Below are 24,685 nucleotides of genomic sequence, written 5' to 3'. Positions count from 1 at the left end.
AGGCTATCTGCCCGAGGGCATTTACAAGCCTAGCCCATAGTTTTGTGGCTTACGCCACCCCTTTAGTTTGGAGAAACTATGCCCATTATTTTGCTGTGCCTCTGTCGAGCAGTGACACTGAGGTAACCCCTGGGGTGTATCTGCGATCTCCCATCCATTGGTCAAGATTCCTCTTGAACAAGGCCAGCGAGGTGCTCTGCCTCACATAAACCGGGATTTTGTTCCACAGCATAGGGAGTCTTTGGGTGATGAATCTATCCCTCCAGCACGTCCTATTAATAACCGTGTCGAGGTTTAAGTCTCCCGCCCTTGTGGCTCTCAGGGACCTAGATTTTTTGAGATGAAGCATGTTCATCAAATCTGGGTTTGACATGGCCTTGTATGTCAGGCACAGGTCACCTCTGAGCAAGCGGTAAGCAACTGAATATAACTGGAGTTTTTTTAGTCGGGCAGCATAAGACAGATTTTTGAGACCCTTTATCCTTTTGGTGAGGAACTTTTGTGGCCTCTCCAGCTGCTGCAAGTGTCGGGTCAGATACATTCCGAATGGGGCATTGTACTCAATCATTGGTCTGATGAGTGATGAGTATAGGGAGACTATGACCTCCCTTGATCTAGATGTGAATCCCTTCATGATAAGGTGGGCAATGTAGAAGGTCTTCCTAATTACTTTAGCAATATGAGTGTCGAATGAAAGGCTACTGTCAACCTGGGTTCCCAGGTCCCTGATAACTTCTTCTGTGATCAGGGGATTGCCACCTATATGGTAGCTAGGGGTAACCTTGTTTTTCCCGAAGGGTATGACTATGCATTTCTTGGCATTTAACTTTAAGCCATGGCTCTGGCACCAGTTATCTGTTTCTGTGAGACCCTTCTGAAGGATATCTGTGTCAGATGTGTTTTCGACTACGGTGCCCAGTTTGCAGTCATCTGCAAACTTTGTCAGCCATAACCCTCCTGTGTTTGCTTGTACTTCAGAAAAGTAGATGCCAAACAAGAGTGAGCCCAGGACTGAGCCCTGTGGGACACCACTTGTGACAGGCTTTGAGTCTGACATGGCGCCAGCAACTCTGACCCTGTGGGTTCTGTCACTCAGCCAGTTTGCAACCCATCTTGTAATGTATGGGTTTACATTTAAGTTAATGAGTTTTCAATGATACCCGAGTGGGGTATTGTATCGAAAGCCTTCGCCAGGTCTAGGTAGGCTGTATGGACTGCCTTTCCCTCGTCAATGGCCTTGGTGACTGTTTCGAAGAAGTCAACCAAGTTTAAAAGGCATGATCTGCCTTTGACAAAGCCAAACTGGGTTGGATCCAAAGTCTGCAAATTCCCTATGTCTTTATTTATGAGATCCATTATGATCCTCTCCATGGCTTTACAGATAAGGCTTGTCAAGCTAATGGGATGGTAATTTCCAGGGTCGGTGGAGGCACCGCCTTTGTGGAGTGGGACCACAGTCGCTGCGCCACTCCCTGGATCCGGAGGTGAGACTAAGATTAAACAGCTGTCCTAACTGTGGGTTTAATTCCTCGTTGAGTTCGTGGAGCACACAGCCGGGGACACCATCAGGTCCCATGGATGCTGTGTTCTTTGCCTTGGAGAGCAGTTCTCACCTGGGCGTTAGAGATGTTTGGGGGGCTACAATCATTTGGTATAGATATCTCTCCTTTAGGGGGTGAGGGGGGGAGAAGTTTGCACTGAACCTGTCAGCCAGTATGTTGGCAATGTCTGTAGGATCAGTAATCTTCACATCATTTTGAACTAATTCTGAGCATATCTGGGAGTTTCCTCCTAGGTTTCTGACATAGCTAAAGAACGCCTTATGGTTGTCTTTAGAGTCCTTAGCTATTTTTTTCTCAAAATTAGCTTTGGATGATTTTATGAGAGCTCTTAGCTTTTTACTTATAGTGATCAGCTGTGTCTTACCTTTTAAGGATTTTGCTCTATCTTGTAGTAGCTTTCTCCTTTTGTTGTAGAGTTTGTTTATGGCTGGGGTCCACCAGACTGGACGCTTGCCTTTGGTACAAAGAGTCTTTGTTTTGTTTGGGATTGCCTGATCCATGCAGCCCTGTAGGTGCTGGTAGAAGGCATTTGTAAGTGATTCAGCGGTTTGAGTAATGTTTACCGCCGGCTCGGGGACTTAAAGGAGACCACACTAGTCTTTAGAAGTGTGAAGTCGGCTTTCGAGAAGTTCTTTACTATGGTCTTTTTCATTTCGGGTGGAAGCAGGATGAGGACCTCCAGCGAGATTAGTTTGTGATCTGATCTCACCAGTGAGGGGTATACTTCCGGTGTTGAACATTGTGCTCCCATGTTCGTGATGATGAGATCAAGTATGTTTTCTCCTCTTGTGGGGATGGTGACTAGTTGTTCCATGGCATTTGATTTTATGAATTCCAGGAACTTTTGGGCTAGAGTGTTTGGGCTTGAGTAGTGTTCCCAGTCTATATTAGGGTAGTTGAAGTCACCTACTATGATGGTGTTCGGAGATACATTTATCCCCTCCAGTGTTTTCAGGAAGGCCATGTGGGGTTCCTGAGTTTGCGAGGGTGGCCTGTAACATGCTACAAATTGGAGAGCAGTCTTGCCTATGGTTAATTGCACCTGGATGGTTTCCGATGCATCATGCGTTGCCACCAATCTTGAGGTGTGGGTGTCCTTGATGAATATGGATACCCCCCCCCCTTTCCTGGTATTGTCCGGATTTTGGGGCCGGAACGCATGATATGAGGTAAAACCTGATAGTGCTGGGGTGCTCTCAGGAGCCTTGAACCAGGTTTCTGTCACAGCACAGACATCGATGTTCTCCATACTGAGAAGGGCCTCGAGTGCGTGCATCTTGAGGTTGAGACTTCTGGCATTGAGCAGCATTACCCTTAGTTTTTTTTCTTTGTTGTGTTCTAGGGTGGTAGGTTTAGAATTTGAGCCTTGCCTAAAAAGGCATTATGGGGTGGCAAGAGCCTTAGCCAAAATCCGAATCCCAGGGTGACAGGTGCAAGCCGTCCCTATGGAAGCAGCGTGGCTTGTCCAGCATGTCATCCCAGGCAGACAGACATTGGATCCCCTTTGAATGACACCAGAGTTTAAGCCAATTGTTAAAGCTGATCATCTTATCTCTGTATTGTGGCATCATTCTTGGTGAAGGTAGGATACTGCTCAAGGTCAGGGTCATACCTGCTTGGGCTACATAATCAGAGAGCTCCTCTATGTCTCTTTTCATGTAGTCCAAGGAGGTACGCCTCAGGTCGTTTACACCAGCGTGGACAATGATTGAGTCGTACTTGTACCTGCTGTTGAGAGACCTGAGTGCATGCGTTATGTGGCGGATTCTAGCACCCGACAGGCAGCTTAGTGTGACCTTCTCCTTACTCAGTCTGGTGAGCGGGACGTCAGTGTGTCTGACTATGGAGTCACCAATGACTAGTGTGTGTGGCATTGTGTTTGGCCTTAAGGGCTGTGACTGCTTGACACTCTGATTGTGTGGTCTATGTGTTGCAGGTGTTGTATTCTGAGGTGGTAGTTGTTTGGGTGTCTGCTTTGGTGGCGGGCTTCACTGTAGTATGTAAGTATTCAGTATGCTGAGTGCACACACCCAATTCATTGTAGTATGTAAGTATTCAGTATGCTGAGTACTCACACCCAATTGCTCTTGATGTGTATCAGGACTGCCAGCATCAGGATAATGTCCGTGTTTCTTGGCTGATATTACAAATTAAACAAAGTGAAAAGGACAACAAGCAGTAAGGGCTTGTCATAGGTCCATAGGTTCATAGGTTGCTACTAGGCTATCGGCCTTAGGGCCTATACAAGCCTAGCCATAATTACGTATTTATTAGATGTGCCACGAAGTTTACATATGACTTTTGTCTGGGTCACAAGACTAAGATGATTTGTTTCTTTCACTTCGGGCATCAATTTCCATCTGCTAAGAACTTGTCAGACAGACAGGCCGGCATTGTGTTGGTCAGAGTGTTAAGTTCATTGTGTTATACAGAGGTATATAGAGGCATGTGGTAATATGGAACTATTAGTTTTTATAACTTTTGTTTCCATAGACAGACACACACACGTGCGTGTGCACACACACACACACACACACACACACACACACACACACACACACACACACACACACACACACACACACACATATTAGCCATTGATCAGATTTTCAACTGTGACTTTTGATGGTGGAAGTATGAGTGAATTTCAATTTAAAATAAAGTTTTTAGGTAGGACAGTCTATATTTAGGCAAATGACCCAGGCAAAAAACATGAAAAAAGATTTGCTGAGTGACACACAGGCAGAACATCTCTTTGGACCACTGGTGACACACATTTGGAAAGGAACATTATATGTAGATAGGGCTGATCAGAGGGGGGCAATGTGAAGCAGTTGCGGGCCTGGTGTGCTGTCTCATCATGAAAGTTCAAGGAAGCCTATACCTGGGCAACTTCTGGTGGAAACTAGAAGCCTCAGAGGTTACCTACTCCAATTACAGGGGGCAGCAATGATGTTTCTGATATCACTGCACTAGCCGCTCCCTATGTTATGGAATTTGACCAGCCACCATAAGGAAGATGGCTCCTGGTTCCATGCATGCAAACCCACAATGGACTTTACACTCCTTGACACTAGAAATGAGTTACCATTAAGGTTGACTTCTGAAAGAGCAAAGACTGACACAGTAGGTACTCAAATGGAGGAAACAGGGAATTTGAGGGGTTCTGTGGTAGAGTAGTCCAGGAGATTAGAAAATAGGCTGGAATTAGAAAAAAAACATGAAAATACGCTGAAATTTTTGAAGAGAAATATTTTCTGACTTTCCTGTAATTGTTACAGAAATTTATAATTACAGTTCAGAAGCTCCTTAAAATGATATGCTATAATAAAACAACTAAAATTGAACAACACTGAGTCTTTATTTTAGTAATAAAGTAAGGGCTGGTCATTTGCATTGATTATGGGCATAGCTTGGCCTGCAAAATCTTACATTTTTATATAAAAATGTAATTTTTGGGGCATCTGAAAAGTTGGCAGCCTGATTGTTAAAATCCAATATCCCATTACAAATGGGTAGTGATCCTTTAGCCTGACCATGTACAATTAATATAGCCTTCCTTAGACTGTGCATATATCACTGTGGAACCTTATCAGTCAGTACCTACAAACCAAGGAATTATTAGCAATGTCAGAACCAGCTAGACAAAAATACAGAGAGATCACATAATATACATACGTCATGCTTTCTTTTAATATGCAGAGCTTTATATTCTCACAGGATTCTGCTAAAATGTCACTATTGTGCCCTGTTTCATACAATTACATCGAAAACAGAGTCCTGAAGATAATACTTTTTTTTCTAATTAATGTGTTAGTTTTGTGCAGTTCACGACTGAATGTCATACCAATTGTATATTAAAAAACAAATACATCATATAACACAAGTGTTATTATTGTTATCCACACCTTGCTACTGAAATAACATCAAAACAAAATATAAATATGAGGTGTCTGATGTACTTCCTCTTTGTTTTTCTCACAAAATAATTATTCAGAATTTATGTAAAGCAATATTTGTTATAAAGTAACACTGATATTTGGAGTAACTTCACTTGTGTTGTGTTTTGTCTGTTGTAAAATGACTTTTACAATATTGTAAATACATTAATATGCCTCTGCATTTGTCATGAGAGTTTGTATGTTGGGCTGTCCATTTCTTGAGGTTAGTTTTGTAAATTATTTTAATATTCATGGGGTTTTTTTTCAAGCATTCTGCTGTAAGTGGGTTCACATTTGTTTATTTATCATAGTTTGAAGAACCCCCAAACTGTGCCCCTCTCATTACTATTTCCTGCCACTGTGGCATCATTACGGTACAGATATTACCGTCTTCCCTTCATTTTATAACTCAGTCAGTCGATCATATTGTAGGTTCACTTAATAGAACTAAGGGCTTTCAGCATCAGGTCTCCGATATACTAAGATATACTTCAAATGCCCCTTACTTAATCCCCCCTTCACAGCATGTATTCTGGTGATCTCAGTTTATCACTCTTTAGCAGTGAATCAGTCACTGTCAAATGCAGCAGACTCACCATCGATGTGAAGTTTTTCCTAGAGCTGTGCAGCAGTGATCGCCATCTGTTTCTGCCACTCTTCACATGACATCTGGACATTTTCATAAACTAACCATCTTAGCACAGCAGCACAGTTTCTTAGTAGTACTTTTTCTTATACAGTTTTTGTTTAACAAAACTGCATTACTGTCAATTTATTTATTATTAATTAATTAATTAATTAATTAATTAATTTAAATTTGTTGACCGGGAGTGTCCGACTGGACGTGGGTCCATTTTCAGCGGAGGCCCGGGGAGAAAAGCTCCACAGTAAAATAAACAGACAGTAGTTACATTGGATTACATAGTGATTAACAATTTAACATAGAAATTACTTACAACATATTTACAGATGAAGAACATAGTACATCAGTAGACAACTAGAATCTTTATCTGTGAAGTACATAACAGGCATTAACAAATGTAACAATGAGAAGTTCCTGCTGTATAATAAGTACTAGGCTTATGAGCATCTGAGCTTGCTATCATCAAGGTAGTTAGTGGAGGTGAAAGAAAGGTAGTAGTTGGATGGGGTGGATGATATTAGAGTGGGAGTTGCAAGGGCATAGCCAGCATGTTTTTAGGTGTGCTTTTAATAAAGTTTTGAAGTTGGTGCATGATGGTACGGAGGTAATTGTGGGTGGGAGTGAGTTCCATAGTTTGGCTATGGCGCAAGAGAATAGTGCTTCACCAGCAGAGTTATTGGCTTTAGTGATCTGCAAGTGATTTTTGTTGCTGGATCTTAGTGGTCTGGTGGTGCGATAGGGTTGGAGTAGATTCTGGAGGGATGGGACATTTAGTGGATGGTTTACTAGTTTGTGGGTGAGTGAGAGTTGATACCACTGAAGGAGGTGAGGGAGTTCAAGCCAGCCCAGTTCAGCAAGTGAGAGACAGTGGTGACTACGGTAGGATGCCCCTGTGACGAATTTTGCAATTTTGTTGTAGCAGGTCTCTAGCTTGTTTAGATCACATTGCCTTAGGTTGGTATATACTGGAGAGGCATAAAGTAGGGTGGAGATAAGGTGGGAATTTGCTATTGAAATCTTTGCTGCTTTGGTGAGAAATTGTTTATTTCTGTATAATGCTCCTAGTTTTTTGTGGACTTGTTTTATGGTCATGGATATGTGAATGTCAAATTTTAGTTTATTGTCTATTTCCACTCCTAGCAATTTGGTGTGCTCAGTTGGGTATATAGTGGTGTTGTCTTTTGCTGTGATGTTAAAGTGAGAGTTGTTTTGAGTATGTTTGGTGGGTTGGAAGATGAGTAGTTTAGTTTTGTTTGGGATGAGTATTAATTGGGCATTGGATAACCATGTTTCAACAGAGGAAAAGGCTTCCTGTGTGACTTTTTGCAGTTTGGGTAGGGACTGGGCTGAGCAGATGATGGTAGAGTCATCTGCGTATTGGATGAGTGTGCCATGTTTGGTGGCAGAGGCTAGATTATTGGTGTAAACAGAGAAAAGCAGGGGTACAAGGATGGATCCTTGGGGAACCCCTATGGAGACAGGTAGTTGGGGAGATATGTCATTCTGCCATACAACGGATTGTTGGCGGTCAGACAGGTAACTCTGAAACCAGTTGGTGACTGATTGTGAGAAGGATAGGTTATTGAGGACAGAGATAAGTTGTTTGTGTGGGACCATGTCAAATGCTTTAGATAGGTCTAGGAAAGTAGCAGAGGAGAGATAGCCATTGTTTTTATGCTGAAGGATAGTGTTTGTAAAGGAGAGTAAGGCAGTGGTGGTGCTATGGTTTGGTCGGAAACCATGCTGAGTACTGGAAAGGAGGTTGTTAGTAAGGAGGTAGTGTGAGACCTGAGAGTGTATGCATCTCTCTAGTATTTTGGAGAGTGGAGAGAGAATAGCTATGGGGCGGTAATTGGTTAGTTCTGCGGAGGGTCCGCCTTTGTGGAGGGGAATTATATGTGATACTTTCCACAATGTGGGAACGTAACTTTCTGACAGAGATCGGTTAATCAAGATGGATACTGGGTAGGCCAGAGCATCAGCTGCGATTTGTAGGTATTCACTTGGGAGATTGCTGCTAATTTGGTGGGTTTAAGTTTAGTTAAGAGTTTTTTTATGTTGGAGGTAGGTACAGGAGAAAAAGAGAAGACAGTGGGGAGATTACTAGTTGAAGGTGTGGGTTGGAGGGGATATAATAATTTTTATCTCAAGTATAAGTTTTACGATCTTATATATTTTTAGTTTTTAATTCCATAGATGCTCTATTAGCAAACTCATCTCAGCATTTGTAAAATTATTTTCCTTATACTATCTGTCTATTTATCTATACATACAAAACATACCCATGTGTATATAGCTGTTAGGTACATGGGACATTCAACCATCTTGGAATAATTGTCTGACTGATAACTGGTAATAAGTGCAGTAGGCTTGAATGATATGATGATATATGCAATGATTATTTTTTTTGTGGGCAGTTGGGTAGGATCAAACACTTGATAAGGATGCAAAACAAGTCCTGATGCATTTTCAAACAGAAGTCCTACAGTTACTCTGTTCTTACCAATGCATTTAAAACTTACAGTTCTGCTCAAATTAAAGCATCTGAAAAGAACTATAAGTGAGAAAGGAAGCTGTCCTTGCCCAACATTGTTGCAGCATTCTTTTGTTTTATCTTCTTCATATACAAGTCTTTCCCTAACTTACTTTATAACTAGCTATTGATACGCTGCTTGAAAGCTGATATATAATCTTCACTCATTTTTTTTCACATCCTGTATTATACAAATGGATAAAAGCGCTTATTGTTTTTTACAATAAAGGTTATTATTTTGTAGTATTCTGCTCTGAGGTCTTCTCCTCCATTGTTGTTTGTTACCTTTTTGCTGATTAGGAGTAATAAGTTTTATAAACCACCAAGTATGTCACTGGAATTTAATGACACATCACAAGGATATTTTTTCCTTGGGCCCTCCCCATGACATCGCATTCTCTGAGACTATAAACTGCATGCAGGTTTTTTTTTCCTTTCTGTTGTCTCCCTAGTGATCATTCTTTCTTGAGGAAACATTATATGGAAGATATGAGGTTAACAGAATTCATGCAGAAAACCCCTCCATTTTATTTGTTACTCTCTGTGATACATGAAAGGCAATATTATGCACTTGCATAGACAAACACCAGCACCAAAGAGGGTCGATAGTATATGTAAAGTTCCAAAGGAGAGACAAGATCCCTGTTACAACCAAAAAAGCAAATCTAGCTGCCATATCTCTGTCAGCCTCCTGAGAGTTTAAGAAATCTACTTTTTTAGTTACATTACCCTTTGAGAATTGAAGTTACTGGTCAGGTATACATAAAGAAGGCTTACACATAAAGTGCCCTAGGTTTGTAATTGTATAATTACTCAGCATAAGCAACTGCATGCCAGAACTCAGTTCTAGGTAAGGTACTGGATGCTTTACAGGAAGTGTCAGAAAATGATGACAACAGTAAGTTTGAAAAAGTCACAACCACAGCAGATAAAATAAGGCTCCACAGACTTAAATGTAGATATGACTCTGTAGATGGCATTTCTTTGTCAGCCATGCCAGCAGTGGTAATGGGAAGGTATACCTTGCCGAGAGATGAAAAGTAACCAGAGCGTATTAACTTTCAGCTGGTATATATCCCGGTGACTAAAGATTTACTTTTTAGTCAGCAGTCTGTTATAGGATTAAGGCTGTGAATTTTAGTTCTTGTGGTACAGGGTTTGATTCCCTTCTCTCTCATTTACTTACTCTGTTATATTGAGCAAGTCACCTAACCAGACAGTGCTTGGAGGTAACTGGGGATTTGGGCTAGGCTCCTCAATGGCTTTCTAGAATGCAAGCCTTGTAACTACCTATGAATCAGCTAATGACATAATCACTATCATGGAAAAGAAGGGCAAGATCTGCTCGTCCTTCAAGTAAATGTGCCTTAATACTATCCTTTAGCCTTAGAGGAAATTCTTTACTACTAAAAGCCATTGTTTTATGAAAAAGGGGTAATTGTCCAGCAGCCTTTAAGCTTGAAGTTGCAGAAAGGTAACTAATCCTCAGCTAGTCTCGGAGTGAAAGAGGGATACCAAAAGATGTCAACCAGGGTGCTACATAGTGTTTTTTCCCCCTTTCTCCTTCCTCTTTATTCCTTGGTGGAAGTGTCCATTACTGTCTCATTTCTTGGCAGCAAATCACCACCTATAAATGGATACTGCAAACAAACAGCTCAAAGTTATAAAATGGAATTTTTACAGTAAACTCCAGTTCATTACCTTCCACAGTTGATCACATCAGGTTATAGAAAATTTGTTGTTGTTAGGTCAGCTCTTACTAGAGTAAACTAGGTGCCATTGCCAACCACGCAAATAGACCAAAGCTTCCAGTCCAGACAATTTCTGATCCTGAAATGGGTATTAATATTAATTTCTGATGACCAGTAATAGATTTCTGAGACTTGAACAGTTTTGTAGAAGCAAAGAAATTCAGATTTTTAAAACTGAAAACATCACTGACTTAAGGAGAGGAAGGCTCATATATGGAAACACACAACATGGAGGATGCTTATCTATGTATTCCAGGAAGATAATCCTACAGGAAATATTTCAGGATTCAGATAGTTCACCATTTTCTGTTGTCAGCTTCAGTACCTGTGCATTTTAGGAAACATAACCTTCTTCCCTTAGATGAGGAACTCTCTCCTGCCAGCCCAGTTGTCACAACATATCAACCTTACAGTTTCATTCATGCAGTTATTGGTGGGGGATTGTCATTATAAACTACAAGGAATTATTTTTACTCCTTTAATATAACTAGCTTTTTTGAGTGCAGTTGTAGACTCGTCTTATTCTTCTTTCGGCTTTTCCTGGTTAAGGGTCGCCACAGCAGATCACCTGTCTGCTCATGATTGGCAGTGGAGTTTTATGGTGTCGTATTGCTAACCCAGCACCCAACCTTCCATAGAAAGCACACACACGCACTCACGCCTAGGGCCAATTTAGAGTGTCCAATCCACCTACAGCATGTCTTTAGGGTGTGTGAGGAAACCAGAGTACCCAGAGGAAACCCACGCGACCACAGGGAGGATATGCAGACTCCACACAGAAGGCACCGAAGCTGAGGATCAAACCAGAGAACCTCTTGCTGTGAGGCAGCAACACTAACTGCTGCACCACTACAGCCGCCCCTGCAGTTGTAGTCTCTATTAGACAAAATATTTATTCCCCAGACCAAACAGTTGGAAGTTCAGAATGCAATCACAGCTTTCACTACAGGAAGCAGTCACAGCAAACAATATTTAATTGCCTTGGGGTACACATCATCATGGTTATTCTAGCCCTCATGCAGTACTCCCAATAAAATACCTCAATGGACCCTCATAAATATTTGAAACTAGGCTGCAGGCTTTCATGAATCCATGTTTCATGCAGTCAGAAAAAAATGTCACAGTTGAGCAGACTCTCATAGCTTAGCCAAAGGAATGTTCCTCATTATTCGTTCAATAAATAAGCAACCAAAAAGTGACTTTTCAAACTATGCTTGAGGAGCTACTTCAGCAATCCATCGTGTAAGTTAGTTGGCCACAAAATAAAGGACTCTTTACATCAACCTGAAATAAATGAAAACATTATAAAGAGTCCACACTGGTTTTCAGGATGCTTTCCTTCCTTTCTGGTAGCTATGGTGTGGTGCAACAGCAAAACGTTATGCCTTTCATCCATTCCCTCTCATGCAGAAAACACTTCTCAAGGTGAAGAAAGGACAGAGTCAAACTTATATTATTAGCTTCTTCCTGACCAATACAAATGTGGTTTTCTGTATCACAAAACGTAGCTTCTTTTCTTCCTAACCCCTCACCTGTACAAAACATCAAACTGACTCAGAAGAAATGAAATGCTATGCCCTAACCTCAAGGCTCTCAGACTGTCAGCTTCAAGGACAGAATTCCTTTTCTTCCCAAGTTTTAAACATCTTAAGGTAAGCTACTAGACATATTATTAAGATATTTTTCCTGAAAATATGCATGTGATTTGCCTCATGGACTGCCACAAAGGGATAAGACCCATGAATGTTTCATTTATAAAACCGTTAATTGACTTTTAAGCCATCTGTTTGAATGCAACCTAGCATGTTCCTCCAGCAAAAAGCATGTTATGTTATTTCTGCATGTGTTCCGGCCTTCTTTTGTTGGTCTTCTAGTTGAGTTATCCTTCACTTACATCTGGGAAAAAGCATTCATCTCCACTCTGGGTTTTAAACTTCATGTTAGAAAAGTTAACTGTGCTTCTGTTTTAGCTAGTCCAAATAATGGATATTAAGAACCTCTCTTGGAAAACAACTTTTCTTGTTGCTGTAAACTCTGGAAGAATCATTTCATAGTTACAAGTCCTGAAGTGAGAGCCATCTAACAATATTCATAAATAAATGGTGTGTCAAAAATACATTCTTCTTCCTTTACCAATCAGACCTCAGCATCTTCTCTTAACTAGTCCATTGATTTTACAGTTTTTTTATCCAAACTACCAAAATGAAGGAGGTATCTCTTGCATACACTGGATGTGTACAGACAACTATGACGCTCTACCAGAAGGACCAATTCTTTGTGGAAATCAGATTATTTATCTCTTTTTTTTGGAAGAGAAGATCTGCCACCAACTGAATGCACCTTATCAAAAGACAGGGCTGCTCTAATGCTTTTTGCAGTGACATGTAATACACATTTACAGGGCACCACTGAACTACATTCTGCTGGAAGAGCAGCAAATGCATACAGCTGCTGTAGAAATGGTTCTGTGCAAGACATTTTGGAAGCTGCCACATGGTCAACTGTCCATCAAACACTATGAGTTGGAAGCCCAGTTCTTTGGTAGAATATGCTTTGGCATGCCTGTGCTACAGGAATTATTGTAAATGTTCACCTCCCACGTGTAACCAAGTACTGCTTGGAATTCTGCCCTTAAGATTATGATTTACCATTAGTGACTGTCCTCACAGAAGATGGAGCAGTTAGCTGTTTAAGGGTTTTCTTATCATAACAGGAAGTCTTTTGGAAGAAGTCATGATATTAGAGAAGTCACCCCTCTGTTAGTAGCTGTATGTACAGGTAGTTACCATTGCATGTTTAAATGATTCTCAGTTTAATAGTTTTGCTAACACTCTATCTCTATTTCTGCTCTGCAGTTTGCCTTAGGTATATATCTAACCATCACAGTTCTGTCTTCTGGTGTGGAATACCTGTTATATCTTTTCTTGTCTAGGAATTGTGATGTTTAATCAGTAAATTTCAGACTACAAACATCAAACTGCAGTAAGATCAAGTGTAGACATTTGCCTTAAACTTGTGTAGTTGCACACTTTGACGTATGCTACCAGAACTGATTTATGTAGCTGTGTAGTTTGACTTGTGTGCTAACATAACCTGTGATTCATATAATTGTGCAGCTTGATGTTTATACTACCACAGCATGTGATTTGTGTAGTTGTGCAGTTTGATGTTTATATTACCACAGCATGTGGTTTGTGTAGTTGTGAAGTTTGATGTTCATATTAACACACGTGATTTGTGTAGTTGTGCAGTTTGATGTTTATATTACCACACCTGTGATTTGTGTAGTCGTGTAGTTTGATGATTATACTACCACATAGTTTGATGATTATACTACCACAGCCTGTGATTTGTGTAGTTCTGTTGTTTGATGTTTATATTACCACAGCCTGTGATTTGTATAGTTGTGCAGTTTGATATTTGTAGCACTATAGCTTGTGATTTGTGTAGCTGTGCAGTTTGTTGTTTATGCTGCCACCATCTGTGTTTTTGTGGACTTGGTGTTGGGCAATGAAAACCTTATTGACAATCTTTACTTTAAGAACTGTAGGTTTAGTATGAGTACTTTGTTCTTATAATCAGAATGCTTCACACAGGTAATGGGGCAGTTTTTCATTTCCACAGTGGTTGCCTTCCTCCATTGTTTTGTGTCGAAATAGTTAATATATTTAAGTAAGGAGGCTGTAGGAGTAGAAGGGAACTTGCTCCCTGCAAAATCACTTTTGCTGTTCTGCTATTTATTTATTGATTTTTGTTTGCTTTTCAATGATTCAGTGTTAACAGATCACTGGTATTGTCTGTCATTTCATTGTAGATGCAATGTCTAACATATTACTATATTATGTTACTACAGTATTACTTTTATACTATTGCATCTTCTTCAGTGTCAGCACAGCATTCCCCCCTTTTATATATTCAATTATTGACTGCTATAACACCTCTGATTTGAGACAGTGGCACAAAACAGGATAACAGATCATTAGCTACAATGCAGTGTGCAAACTAGAGTGATGCGTACCCTGTAATAATTTATACAGCAAAGGATGTGGAACAGAAAGAAAGTGGTATAAAACACTTTACAAGATCTGCATAATAAGGGGTTTAAGGTTATCAGTTCAGGGGTATCATAGAGCAGGATGGCTATAAAGATGTTCAAAACAAACAGGACAGCAAGTAAAGCACTGCAGTTCAAAACAGTTCAAACAGTACAAAAGAAGTAAAACAGTGTACCTTTGTGTTGAATAACAAAATGGCTGTCTTACTTATTAGTTACCCGTTGTCCATGAAACAGATGCATGATGGTTGTAATGTGTTGATCCTGTTTTGAAGAGAAGCTGGGATAGTTTTATTTTAGGGGTGTGTAGAGTGAATGGGAGGCCGTATTACAAGAAACAATATTAGTGATTCACTTTTTTCTAATTTTCTGTCCTACTTTTATGAGATCCTTTTATGATGAAGTCCCTACATTCTGACTGCATATAAATCCCCTCAGGTTATTTAGGATCTGTCTATATAATTGGCCACCTCACACGAATTATCCAAGGATTCCATTTCATATGCTACCCCCGGATGCTAGTGGATCATATTGATTTTCACACTGCAAACACACTGCTGATGTGCACATTTCAGTCTCAGATATCTCAGGCTAGAGCTGTACATTTTCTTTTTTTTTTTCATATTAATTGTTCATTAAATCCTGTCATGTGACATGCACAACCATAGCTAAATCACTCTTAGCAAATCATCATTGATTATTTATCTACAAAGTGCCAAGGTACGTCAAGATGTAAATTATACATTTTTCTATCTCAGTCCCTTCAGGCAAAATCTTGAGCTACACCACAAGTTTCCCCTGACCTCTAACAGGAATATAATATTATTCAAATCCACTATTTGCTCGTACACTGCTATAAGAAAAATAAATTCATCCTTCATTCAACCTTCATTCATTTTACATGAACCTAATGTTTACACAGCTCTGAAGTTTTTTTTTTTTTTTGTAGAGAATTTTATTACGCTTCATAAGTGGTACCTCCAGTATTAAACTAAGATTTTGTCAAACCCACAAAAATGCAGCTTTTCTAACAGTATGTGGGTGTCTTAAAGAAATAGAAAACATAACTGTGTTTACTCTTTTGAACTACTCAGGTACACTTCACTTTTCCTAAATTTTTACCACGACCTTCCTCTTACCTCTCCTCAGCTTCCACATCTTAATCCAGTTCAGCAGGTGTTGCCAATATCAAGTGACTTTTGCTATGTGGACCTGATAGAAAAAGTAACAACAAAAAGAAAAAAATAAATTATCATTAACAGGAAATATTGCTATGGTACTTAAGACACAGAAAAGAAAGGCGAGTTACAAGAAGGCAGAGACCCCCCCCAAACCCCAACATGAAAGAGACTCAACCTAAAAAAGTAGAAGGGTTAATCTTCCTGTACACACATGTACACATAAACATGAAGCTGTTTATCTCCAGCTGTATTACTATCCAAAAAATATATACTCACGCTGTCATTTGCCTAGCAGGATTGCACACAAAACTGAATCCTGAAATGATACACTTGTACTAAGGTCGGTTAATCAGTTCCCAAATGAATAAAAATATAATTTTCTTGACTTGTTATAATTTGCTTTTTCTAAATTCTACAGGCCCGTTCTGACTTCATCTGTGGAAGGAATACTATGTCAATGAGCCTGAAAATGCAGGAAGAGTGCCTTGGCTTGGCAGTCCTGGATATCCTGAGGATTGCCTTAGAGACAAAAAAGAGCCTTAATGAAATTTTCAGAAGTGTCAGGTAAAGTAAATATGTTTATTAAGGTGAGCCCACAAGCCTGATTATTCATTCATTTGTTCACTTACAAATATTAATTTTATTTGTTCTATTCTTACAAATATCAACACTATGTATAAAATTAAACTAGCATACTGCTACTACAAACTAGCTAAATTTGCAACCAACCAAACCTATAAGACACACCACATATTCACAACTAATCACTGTTCACAACCTACTGTACTCTCCAAATGCCCAGCATTACAAAATACTCTACCATGCTTTTGACCACTAGACACATTTGCTATAGCAATAAACTCTTACTATGTAAGACATTCAACACTGCTAGAGACTCTCTCTCTCTCTACTCTCATTATGAGTCAAAACTCTGGAATGAGATCCCCACAAAGTTAAAACAGATAGAAAACTTAAATAGTTTCAAAACTTTGCTGAAACAGCACCTGTCCCAAACACACAAAACCAACCAATGAAAACCAAAGGCGATCAGGAACACAATGAGAGAGAGCTCGTATTATAAAAAAGATTTAATATTGCCACAGAAATAAAATTAGCGCTTTCGGCGGGTAAAATAACCCACCTTCTTCAGATTACACAGCAGAACCACAAAGAAACTTCTTTTATGCCTTAGAGCATAAAATGTGCCCAATTACATTGAAGTGCATTTTTCAAACTATTTGGTTACCGTAGCGACCTTAAAATAAGATCGCTACCTATATCCCTTATTTGCACTGTTAACATCGATAAAAATGCATGCATTTAAAACCACAAATATTTTAAAAAACATTAATGCATGTCTTGCTTATATTGAACTGGCAGATGTCAATTCCCTTGCATTACGGCAGGCTGTCAATATATTTACTATAGCAAGAATTAATGCAAGGGGAAGTTTTTTCACTAAAAAGTAAAAAACAAATGTGTCTCACTTTCTACGCTTTGCACCCCCAGGGTGACAATAATGTAAAGTGTCATGTGCTTTATGTTGAATATATTCCATTACAATGCCCAATATTAATAAAATATTAGAAAATGATAATGATCATAATATTGTGCATGCATAATACTAAGTCAAAATCTCACTATATCTGGACAATCCCTATTCTTACTGCATTAAAACAATATTAATACACAAATTTACGATAAGAAAATAAATGAAACCCATTGATGTTAATTTTTATATATTATTAAACTAAACTTGAATTAATGTAATAAAATCTACAGCTTCATTCCTGTGATAATATATAACCATAAGCATAATATTCACAATGGTAACATAAATTACCTTATATCTACCTATTATATGCTAACCACTTTAAAACGCATTTGATAGAAAGGGCCTCATTGATACCTGGTGTAACCTGTGCCCTAGTGCGAATTTGCCAGCATAGTTCGTCGATCTCAAGGCGAACTTGCCAGGGTCCCCCTCTGATGTCTTGTTTTCTTTGTTGCAAAATGACAAATTTAAAGGAATGTCCACTATTATCAAATACATGCCTAGCTAGAGCATTATTTTGATCATGTTTAGAAATTGCATTAATATGTTCATAAATTCTAATTTTTAATTTGCGCTCAGTTTTTCCTATGTAAAATGCTTTACATAGGTTACATAGAGCCGCATAGACCACTGATTTTGTTTCACAATTAAAGTGGCCATTGATCTTGTATTCCATGTCATTTATGCTACAAGTTGTACCCATCTTTATATACGTGCACTGACTGCATGTTCCACATCTAAACATCCCTGGTGGACAATTGGACATCTTTTTTTGCTTTGTTTTTTGCATTATACATTTAAGGTTGTCCCCTCTCCTGTATGTTATTCTGGGTTTATCACCAAAAAGGGCAGTCAAACCCTTGTCATGTTTAATTACCTCCCAATTTTTATTAATAATTTCCCTTATTGGTTGGAAATCTAAAGAATATGTATGCAAAAAGCTGCAACAATAATTTGGCTTGACTAAATTTGGGCTAGAAATGTTAACAAATAGACCAGGGGTTTCGGAATTGTCATCCAGATTATTAGTTTCTATAAAAGAAAGCAAGGGTGAAAAATGGCCCCCCATCCTTTTGTTAGTAACCTCTAATATAATGTTGTTAACTAAACTCAGGGGGTATCCCCTAGATGTGAACATGGCTGACAAATTTTCACATTCTATTTGAAAGTCATTGTCATCCGTCACCATCCGTGCCGCCCTGACCAGTTGGCTTTTAATCACTGATCTTTTTTGGTGGTACGGATGGTTGCTCGAAAAATGTAACAATGAGTTACAATATGTGGGCTTCCTATAAATAGTACTTTTGAATCTATTATTGATAGTATCCTTGGATAGGAGAACATCTAGATAGTTGATTTCCAAATCGGCAACCGAATATGTAAATCTAAGAAATTCAGTCATTTTTGTCATATTGTCAATCAACTGTGGAATGGCTGATGTATCTCCTTTCCAGATACAAAAGATATCATCCTGATACCTTGTGTAAAAGGAAATGTGTTTTTGAAAGATGCAATCTTTAAACAGGAATTCATCCTCCCAATAGGTCATTACTGCATTCGCAAATGAACCCCCACAAGGCGAGCCCATGGCTACACCTGATGTTTGTAGGTAAAAATTCCCTTCGAAAGTAAAAAAATTGTTCTTTAATACTAGTTCCAGAAGAGTTTCAACAGTATATATAATGTCACTCGATGTGTCCCTACATGACAAGAATTCCCTAACCCATAATAAGCCTAGATCCTGGGGTATAACCGTATAGAGGTCTTTGACATCTATTGTCAAAAACACCGAGTCAACCAAATATGTTTGGTTGCTGATGTCCCTCAGGAAAGACCAAGAGTCTTTACAAATGTGCTTAACTGCTCCTATAAGGGGCTTCAAAATACTATCAACATATTTCGCACAGGCATATGTAATGGAGCCTCTTCCATCTATAATGGGTCTAAAAGGTGGGGCCTGTAGTCGCTTATGCAATTTAGGTGCACCAAAAAATGCAGGAATTCTAGGTGCAGACATCTCCAAATAATGGAAAATATCTGAATCAATAAACCCCTCAAGAAATAGGTCATTCAGAATACCATAAATTTTCCTGTATGCACCATGGATCTCATTTAATGATACCTGCTCATAAGCCGTTGTGTCAAGATGTTCCATCATATATTCAACATATTTATATTGATCCATTAAGACCACACCCCCTCCTTTATCAGGTCTCATGACCCGAACATTACAGTCCTGTAGTAGATGTAAGAAGTCCCATTCAAGTTTTGACATATTATTACCACCCTTAATGTTATTATATGTGATATGGTTTTTGATTGCCCATAAATCTAATTCACATATTTTTTCAAAAGTAGATAGAATTGGATGTAATAATGGGTTATAAGAGCTCGACACCTTAAGACTATTAATGACCTGAGCATTGTTCCCCATTAAAAAATTTAAGTTAAGCTTTCTAACATAGATTTTAAGGTCTATTATAGTCTTAGTTATGTCCATGTGCCTAGCCGGAACAAATGTCAAATCCTTGGCTAGAAAGTCAACCATGTCCTGTTGTACATTTAGTAAGGTGTAATTATACAAAACAAAGTCACTGTGAGAGCTTCTTAAAATAATAGGCTCTTTGCCAAAATGAATGTTCATAATCATCTCCTCCTCCCCCGTCTTTTGTTCCTCGCATTGTTCTGCCTCTGAACTTGAGGAGGATTTTTTCTCTTGGAATTGTTCACCAAGTGAAAACCCTGATTGTCCTGTTCCGGCTCATCATCCATGACAATGTTCTGTTGATTGAAGTTATTTGATCCCACTACTTGTACATGCCCTTGGTTAGGGAGCTGAACATTTCCATTAACATTGTTATTATTGAACCTAGGGCTCCTTCTTAGCCCATGCCTTTGTTCAGTGGAATGATTACTATTACTAAAGTTGTTATTGTTAAACCTCTGATTTTGTTCCCCAATATTATCCGATTGATCTGTGGCTCCTTCCGGAACCATTATGGGTGCTTTAGGAGGTTTGGGATAAGCACATTTGTTACTGTAATCAGTTATGTCCCTAGTTAATTTCTTTTTCTTTATGGCCAAAAGTTTTTCCATACTTGCTTCAATACTGGTGTAAATACGACAGTATTCATATTTGTATCGGAAAAACTCCCTGTCAGATATAATAAATTTTTCCAAGTTTTCAAGCTCTTCCATAAGAATGACAATGTCTTTTGAATAGTATACAATAAGAGCTTGTAAAAACTCAGTGCTTTGCCTGTCGAACAGGTCTAAAAGCTCTTGATAAAAGGGAGAACTGTCCAAAAGGCCAGCGGGAAATCGCCATTGCCGTAGGCCTTTAGGAATGACCTTATTCCTAATACACTCAGTCAGATAGGAAACCTCTAATTGTAGCTTTTTGCATTTATAAAGCTTATTGTCAAACAGATCAATTTTATCCGATAAAGTGCCATTACTTGGAGTTCCTCCTAAAGTAGATAAAACATGCGGATGGAACTCCTGACTAAAAAAGTTATTATTAGACAAGAAGTTTGACATTATGGGTATTCCCTGCTTATTTGGAATGCCCTCTATGTTATTATTTAAACGCATATTGGTAGAGTCATTACCTGATTGTAATACACCAGGTATGGATGGAAAACCTCTATCGCCAGGAGCAAGAAATCTGTTGCTGCTATTTGTTGATCCGACATCAGTGTTACGAAGCCCTGGGGACTGTTGCCCATTTGGTGGAGTAATAGAGCTTCCATCAGTGGTAGCAAATCCAGGCGGTGGAAAATTGTTACCGGTTCTTAGAGCCGGTGACGCCATTGCATCTACCTTCTGTGTTAAGGCGTCTACCCTGCCCAGTAGAGCCTCAACGAGTGCTGTTAAGTTGCAGCTGGAGTTGCCGCTAGATTCATTATCCTCGTTCCGCTGCGTGAAGAGTTGTGGAGAACCCTCTCCGGTTCCGGTCGCCATCACTAAACTCCGCACCAAACACACAAAACCAACCAATGAAAGATTTAATTTCTTCAGATTACAGCAGAGAAACTTCTTTTATGCCTTAGAGCATAAAATGTGCCCACATTGAAGTGCATTTTCAAACTATTTGGTTACCGTAGCGACCTTAAAATAAGATCGCTACCTATATCCCTTATTTGCACTGTTAACATCGATAAAAATGCATGCATTTAAAACCACAAATATTTTAAAAAACATTAATGCATGTCTTGCTTATATTGAACTGGCAGATGTCAATTCCCTTGCATTACGGCAGGCTGTCAATATATTTACTATAGCAAGAATTAATGCAAGGGGAAGTTTTTCACTAAAAAGTAAAAAACAAATGTGTCTCACTTTCTACGCTTTGCACCCCCAGGGTGACAATAATGTAAAGTGGATTGTCCAGATATAGTGAGATTTTGACTTAGTATTATGCATGCACAATATTATGATCATTATCATTTTCTAATATTTTATTAATATTGGGCATTGTAATGGAATATATTCAACATAAAGCACATGACACTTTACATTATTGTCACCCTGGGGGTGCAAGAAAGTGAGACACATTTGTTTTTACTTTTAGTGAAAAACTTCCCTTGCATTAATTCTGCTATAGTAAATATATTGACAGCCTGCAAGGGAATTGACATCTGCCAGTTCAATATAAGCAAGACATGCATTAATGTTTTTTAAAATATTTGTGGTTTTAAATGCATGCATTTTTATCGATGTTAACAGTGCAAATAAGGGATATAGGTAGCGATCTTAAATAGAAAATGCATGTGGTTCTGCTGTGTAATCTGAAGTTTTATCTCTCTCCTGATCGCCTTTGGTTTTCATTGAAACAGCACCTGTGTCAAAGATATCTCTGTTCATTCTGCTCACCTGGCTATCTTTACTCAGATTGCTTTTCTCCAAATCTTGCATCTACTCTGTTCCCAATCTTTTGTACCTTATCGCTCTTCCTCATACGGCACTAATTTCCTAAACTCCTCCTCTTCTCCTTTTCTCACACCTCACCACTAACTACTATTCCTCCTCTGTCCATTTATCTTCCTGCTCGTTTTCTTAATTTCCCCTTTCATATCTCTCTTATCATCAATTTTAAGCTACATTATACCTTGTCTGTCTGTAAATTATTACTAACCTCAAAAAACTCCCCAGTTTGATCTTTTTCCAGCAGCCATCATGCTATAAATACATTAACTGTTATTGTATTTTCAATATTATCCAATTTATGCTAATTTCTCTCTTGTTTTTTGTGTGTTAAAATGCTATATTCGTGGAATATTTAAAAATCATGTAAATAAGCTCATGTATGGATGTTTTTGTCCTGCAATTATAAATGTGTATCATGTGTAACTTAAATGTGAAGCTCTTCTCCTCGGACCTCTACTGAAAATGGGTTTTACCCAATAGGACTTTCCCAGGTCTACAAAGATGAATACATAAATAAATACTTGCCTTTACCAAACCTTATACTAAGAAATCAGTACTCTGGAGGTTTCAGTTATAATCTGCAAAAGTAATATGAGGGAGTTCTTGGTGACCTCTGAGCTGAGGTGAAAGGATCAGTTTGAATTAAGCTTCATCCAAAAGGGGGAACATATAGACCAGCATGGTGGCTCAAAAATTAATGTACATGTCTCACATCTGCAAGGTTTGGGGCTCAGTCATGACTTCTGCCCTGTGTTTGTATAGGTTTTATCCTACCATTTAAAAAGCTGGTTAACTGGCTACTATAAGCAATCTATATCTACTAGGGATATGCTTGCCCTTGTATCCTGACTGATTGTAAAGGGCCTGGGGGGGGGGGGCAGTTCACTTACTCAACTATCAAATGTATAAAATAAATAAAAATTCAAATAAACAGACAAAAAAACTCTCTTATCTTGTCTAAGCTACCATAAGCAATTGTTTTCTGATTTTGTAAGGTCTAAAATCACATTCTACTACAGATTTTCATCCTGATGAGATAGCACTCATTTTCTGTTATATATGGAACTTAAATGCTCTTTCAGGGATACCTGAAACTTTTTAATAGAAGCAGTGTTATTTATATTTCACTTATCAGAGTCACAATGCATTTCATGTCCTTCATTTGCCAAACATTTGCTGAGGTAATATGGAGGCCATCTTAACATGCATGCTATAGAAGGCTAGCATGCACTGTAATATACTCTATCTCCAAGGGATGAGCTGTTGTTATTTTGTAAGGCATCATCTGTTTTGAAGCAAGGAGCTGCCAGTATAGTCTAAGGTATTGCCTGTTTCCATGGGAGGTGCTACAACTGCCATTTTAGGCAAGATCTGTTTCCAAGCAAGGAAATACCATTACTGTCTAAGGCATTGCCAATCATGGGAGGAGCTACATTATTGTGAGATATATTTGGTACTTGACTCACAAAGTTTTGGATCTATGAATGAGTGACATGTAGACCTCACACATTACTTTCCCAAAAGGAGATATGGAGCACTATGTTATGTTTTTAAAAGGAAAGATGCTATTTTACATTTGCCAAGTGTGTGAACCCAGGGTTTGTTGACATGTAGTCAGAAAGGCGGAATGTGTGTATTTTGTTTGTATGAATACCAGTTAAGTACAAAAATGTCCAGAATGGTATTGTTTATGCTAAGATGTGTAGTGTTACCACAGTGCACAAATGTTGTGGAAATGAATACATTGATGGAGGTTTTGTGAATATTTATTTATTCTGTGTGGAGTCTGCATGTCCTCCCTGTGGTCCTGTGGGTTTCCTCCTGGTGCTCCGGTTTCCTCCCATGTTCCAAAAATATGCAGTAGGTGGATTGGACACTCTAAATTGGCCATAGGTGTGAGTGAGTGGTACGGATGAACAACCATGGCAGGGCTAGCTACCCGGTGGTGTGAACCTTGGCTCAAGATGATTGCCATTGTTGAAGTGACACCCAGACCCCATGTGCAAAATGAGAAAAAGAGGTTGAGGATGCATGGATGGATTTATTTATTGCATTTGTTATTGGGATAGTCCGACTGAGTAAAACAAAAGAAAACAAAAATGGATTTGGGAGTTGGCATAAAAGGAGGTGAGGATTGCCATAATTGTTAAGGTGTTTACCTTCCAAACACAAGATGCAGGGTTTGATTCTCATATGGAATAATTGGCTAAACTTAAAATGGCTTGAAAGGGCAGTAGCCTAATATGAACCTATGAATTCATTTTCAGCAGAGGCCCATGGAGGAAAAGCTCCACAGGAATTGCAAGTTAAACAATACAGACATTTTTTTCTAAGAAATATTCCTAACACAGAAAGATGAAATTACAAATCATTTACATAACATACAGAAATGAAATTACAAGTCATTCACACTAATTGAGTTAAGCAGTCACAAACAGTCTTGAAAGTGTCCAGAAATAAAATTACAAGTCATTCACAGTAGTTAATTTAGGCAATAACTTAACAGGTTTGAAAGTACAGATGCTTCAGAAGAAGT

General features: G+C 38.8%; 1 protein-coding gene across 1 annotated transcript in view; it reads left to right on the top strand.

Annotated features, from left to right (window-relative positions):
- LOC122817593 (tyrosine-protein kinase JAK2-like) overlaps positions 1-24,685 on the top strand; it is an 876,396-nt gene that overhangs the window by 387,732 nt on the left and 463,979 nt on the right. Inside the window, exon 5 of the mRNA XM_044090632.1 lies at positions 16,084-16,229. Within this exon, the coding sequence (XP_043946567.1) occupies positions 16,084-16,229 (146 nt within the window). The remainder of the gene's footprint in view (positions 1-16,083; positions 16,230-24,685) is intronic.

This window comes from Protopterus annectens, chromosome 13.part0 (genome assembly GCF_019279795.1).
Source record: "Protopterus annectens isolate FY-2018-M chromosome 13.part0, PAN1.0, whole genome shotgun sequence".
Taxonomy (NCBI): Eukaryota; Metazoa; Chordata; order Ceratodontiformes; family Protopteridae; genus Protopterus; species Protopterus annectens.
The sequence above is the reverse complement of the archived record's forward strand: the minus strand, read 5'-3'. Positions and strand labels throughout refer to the sequence as shown.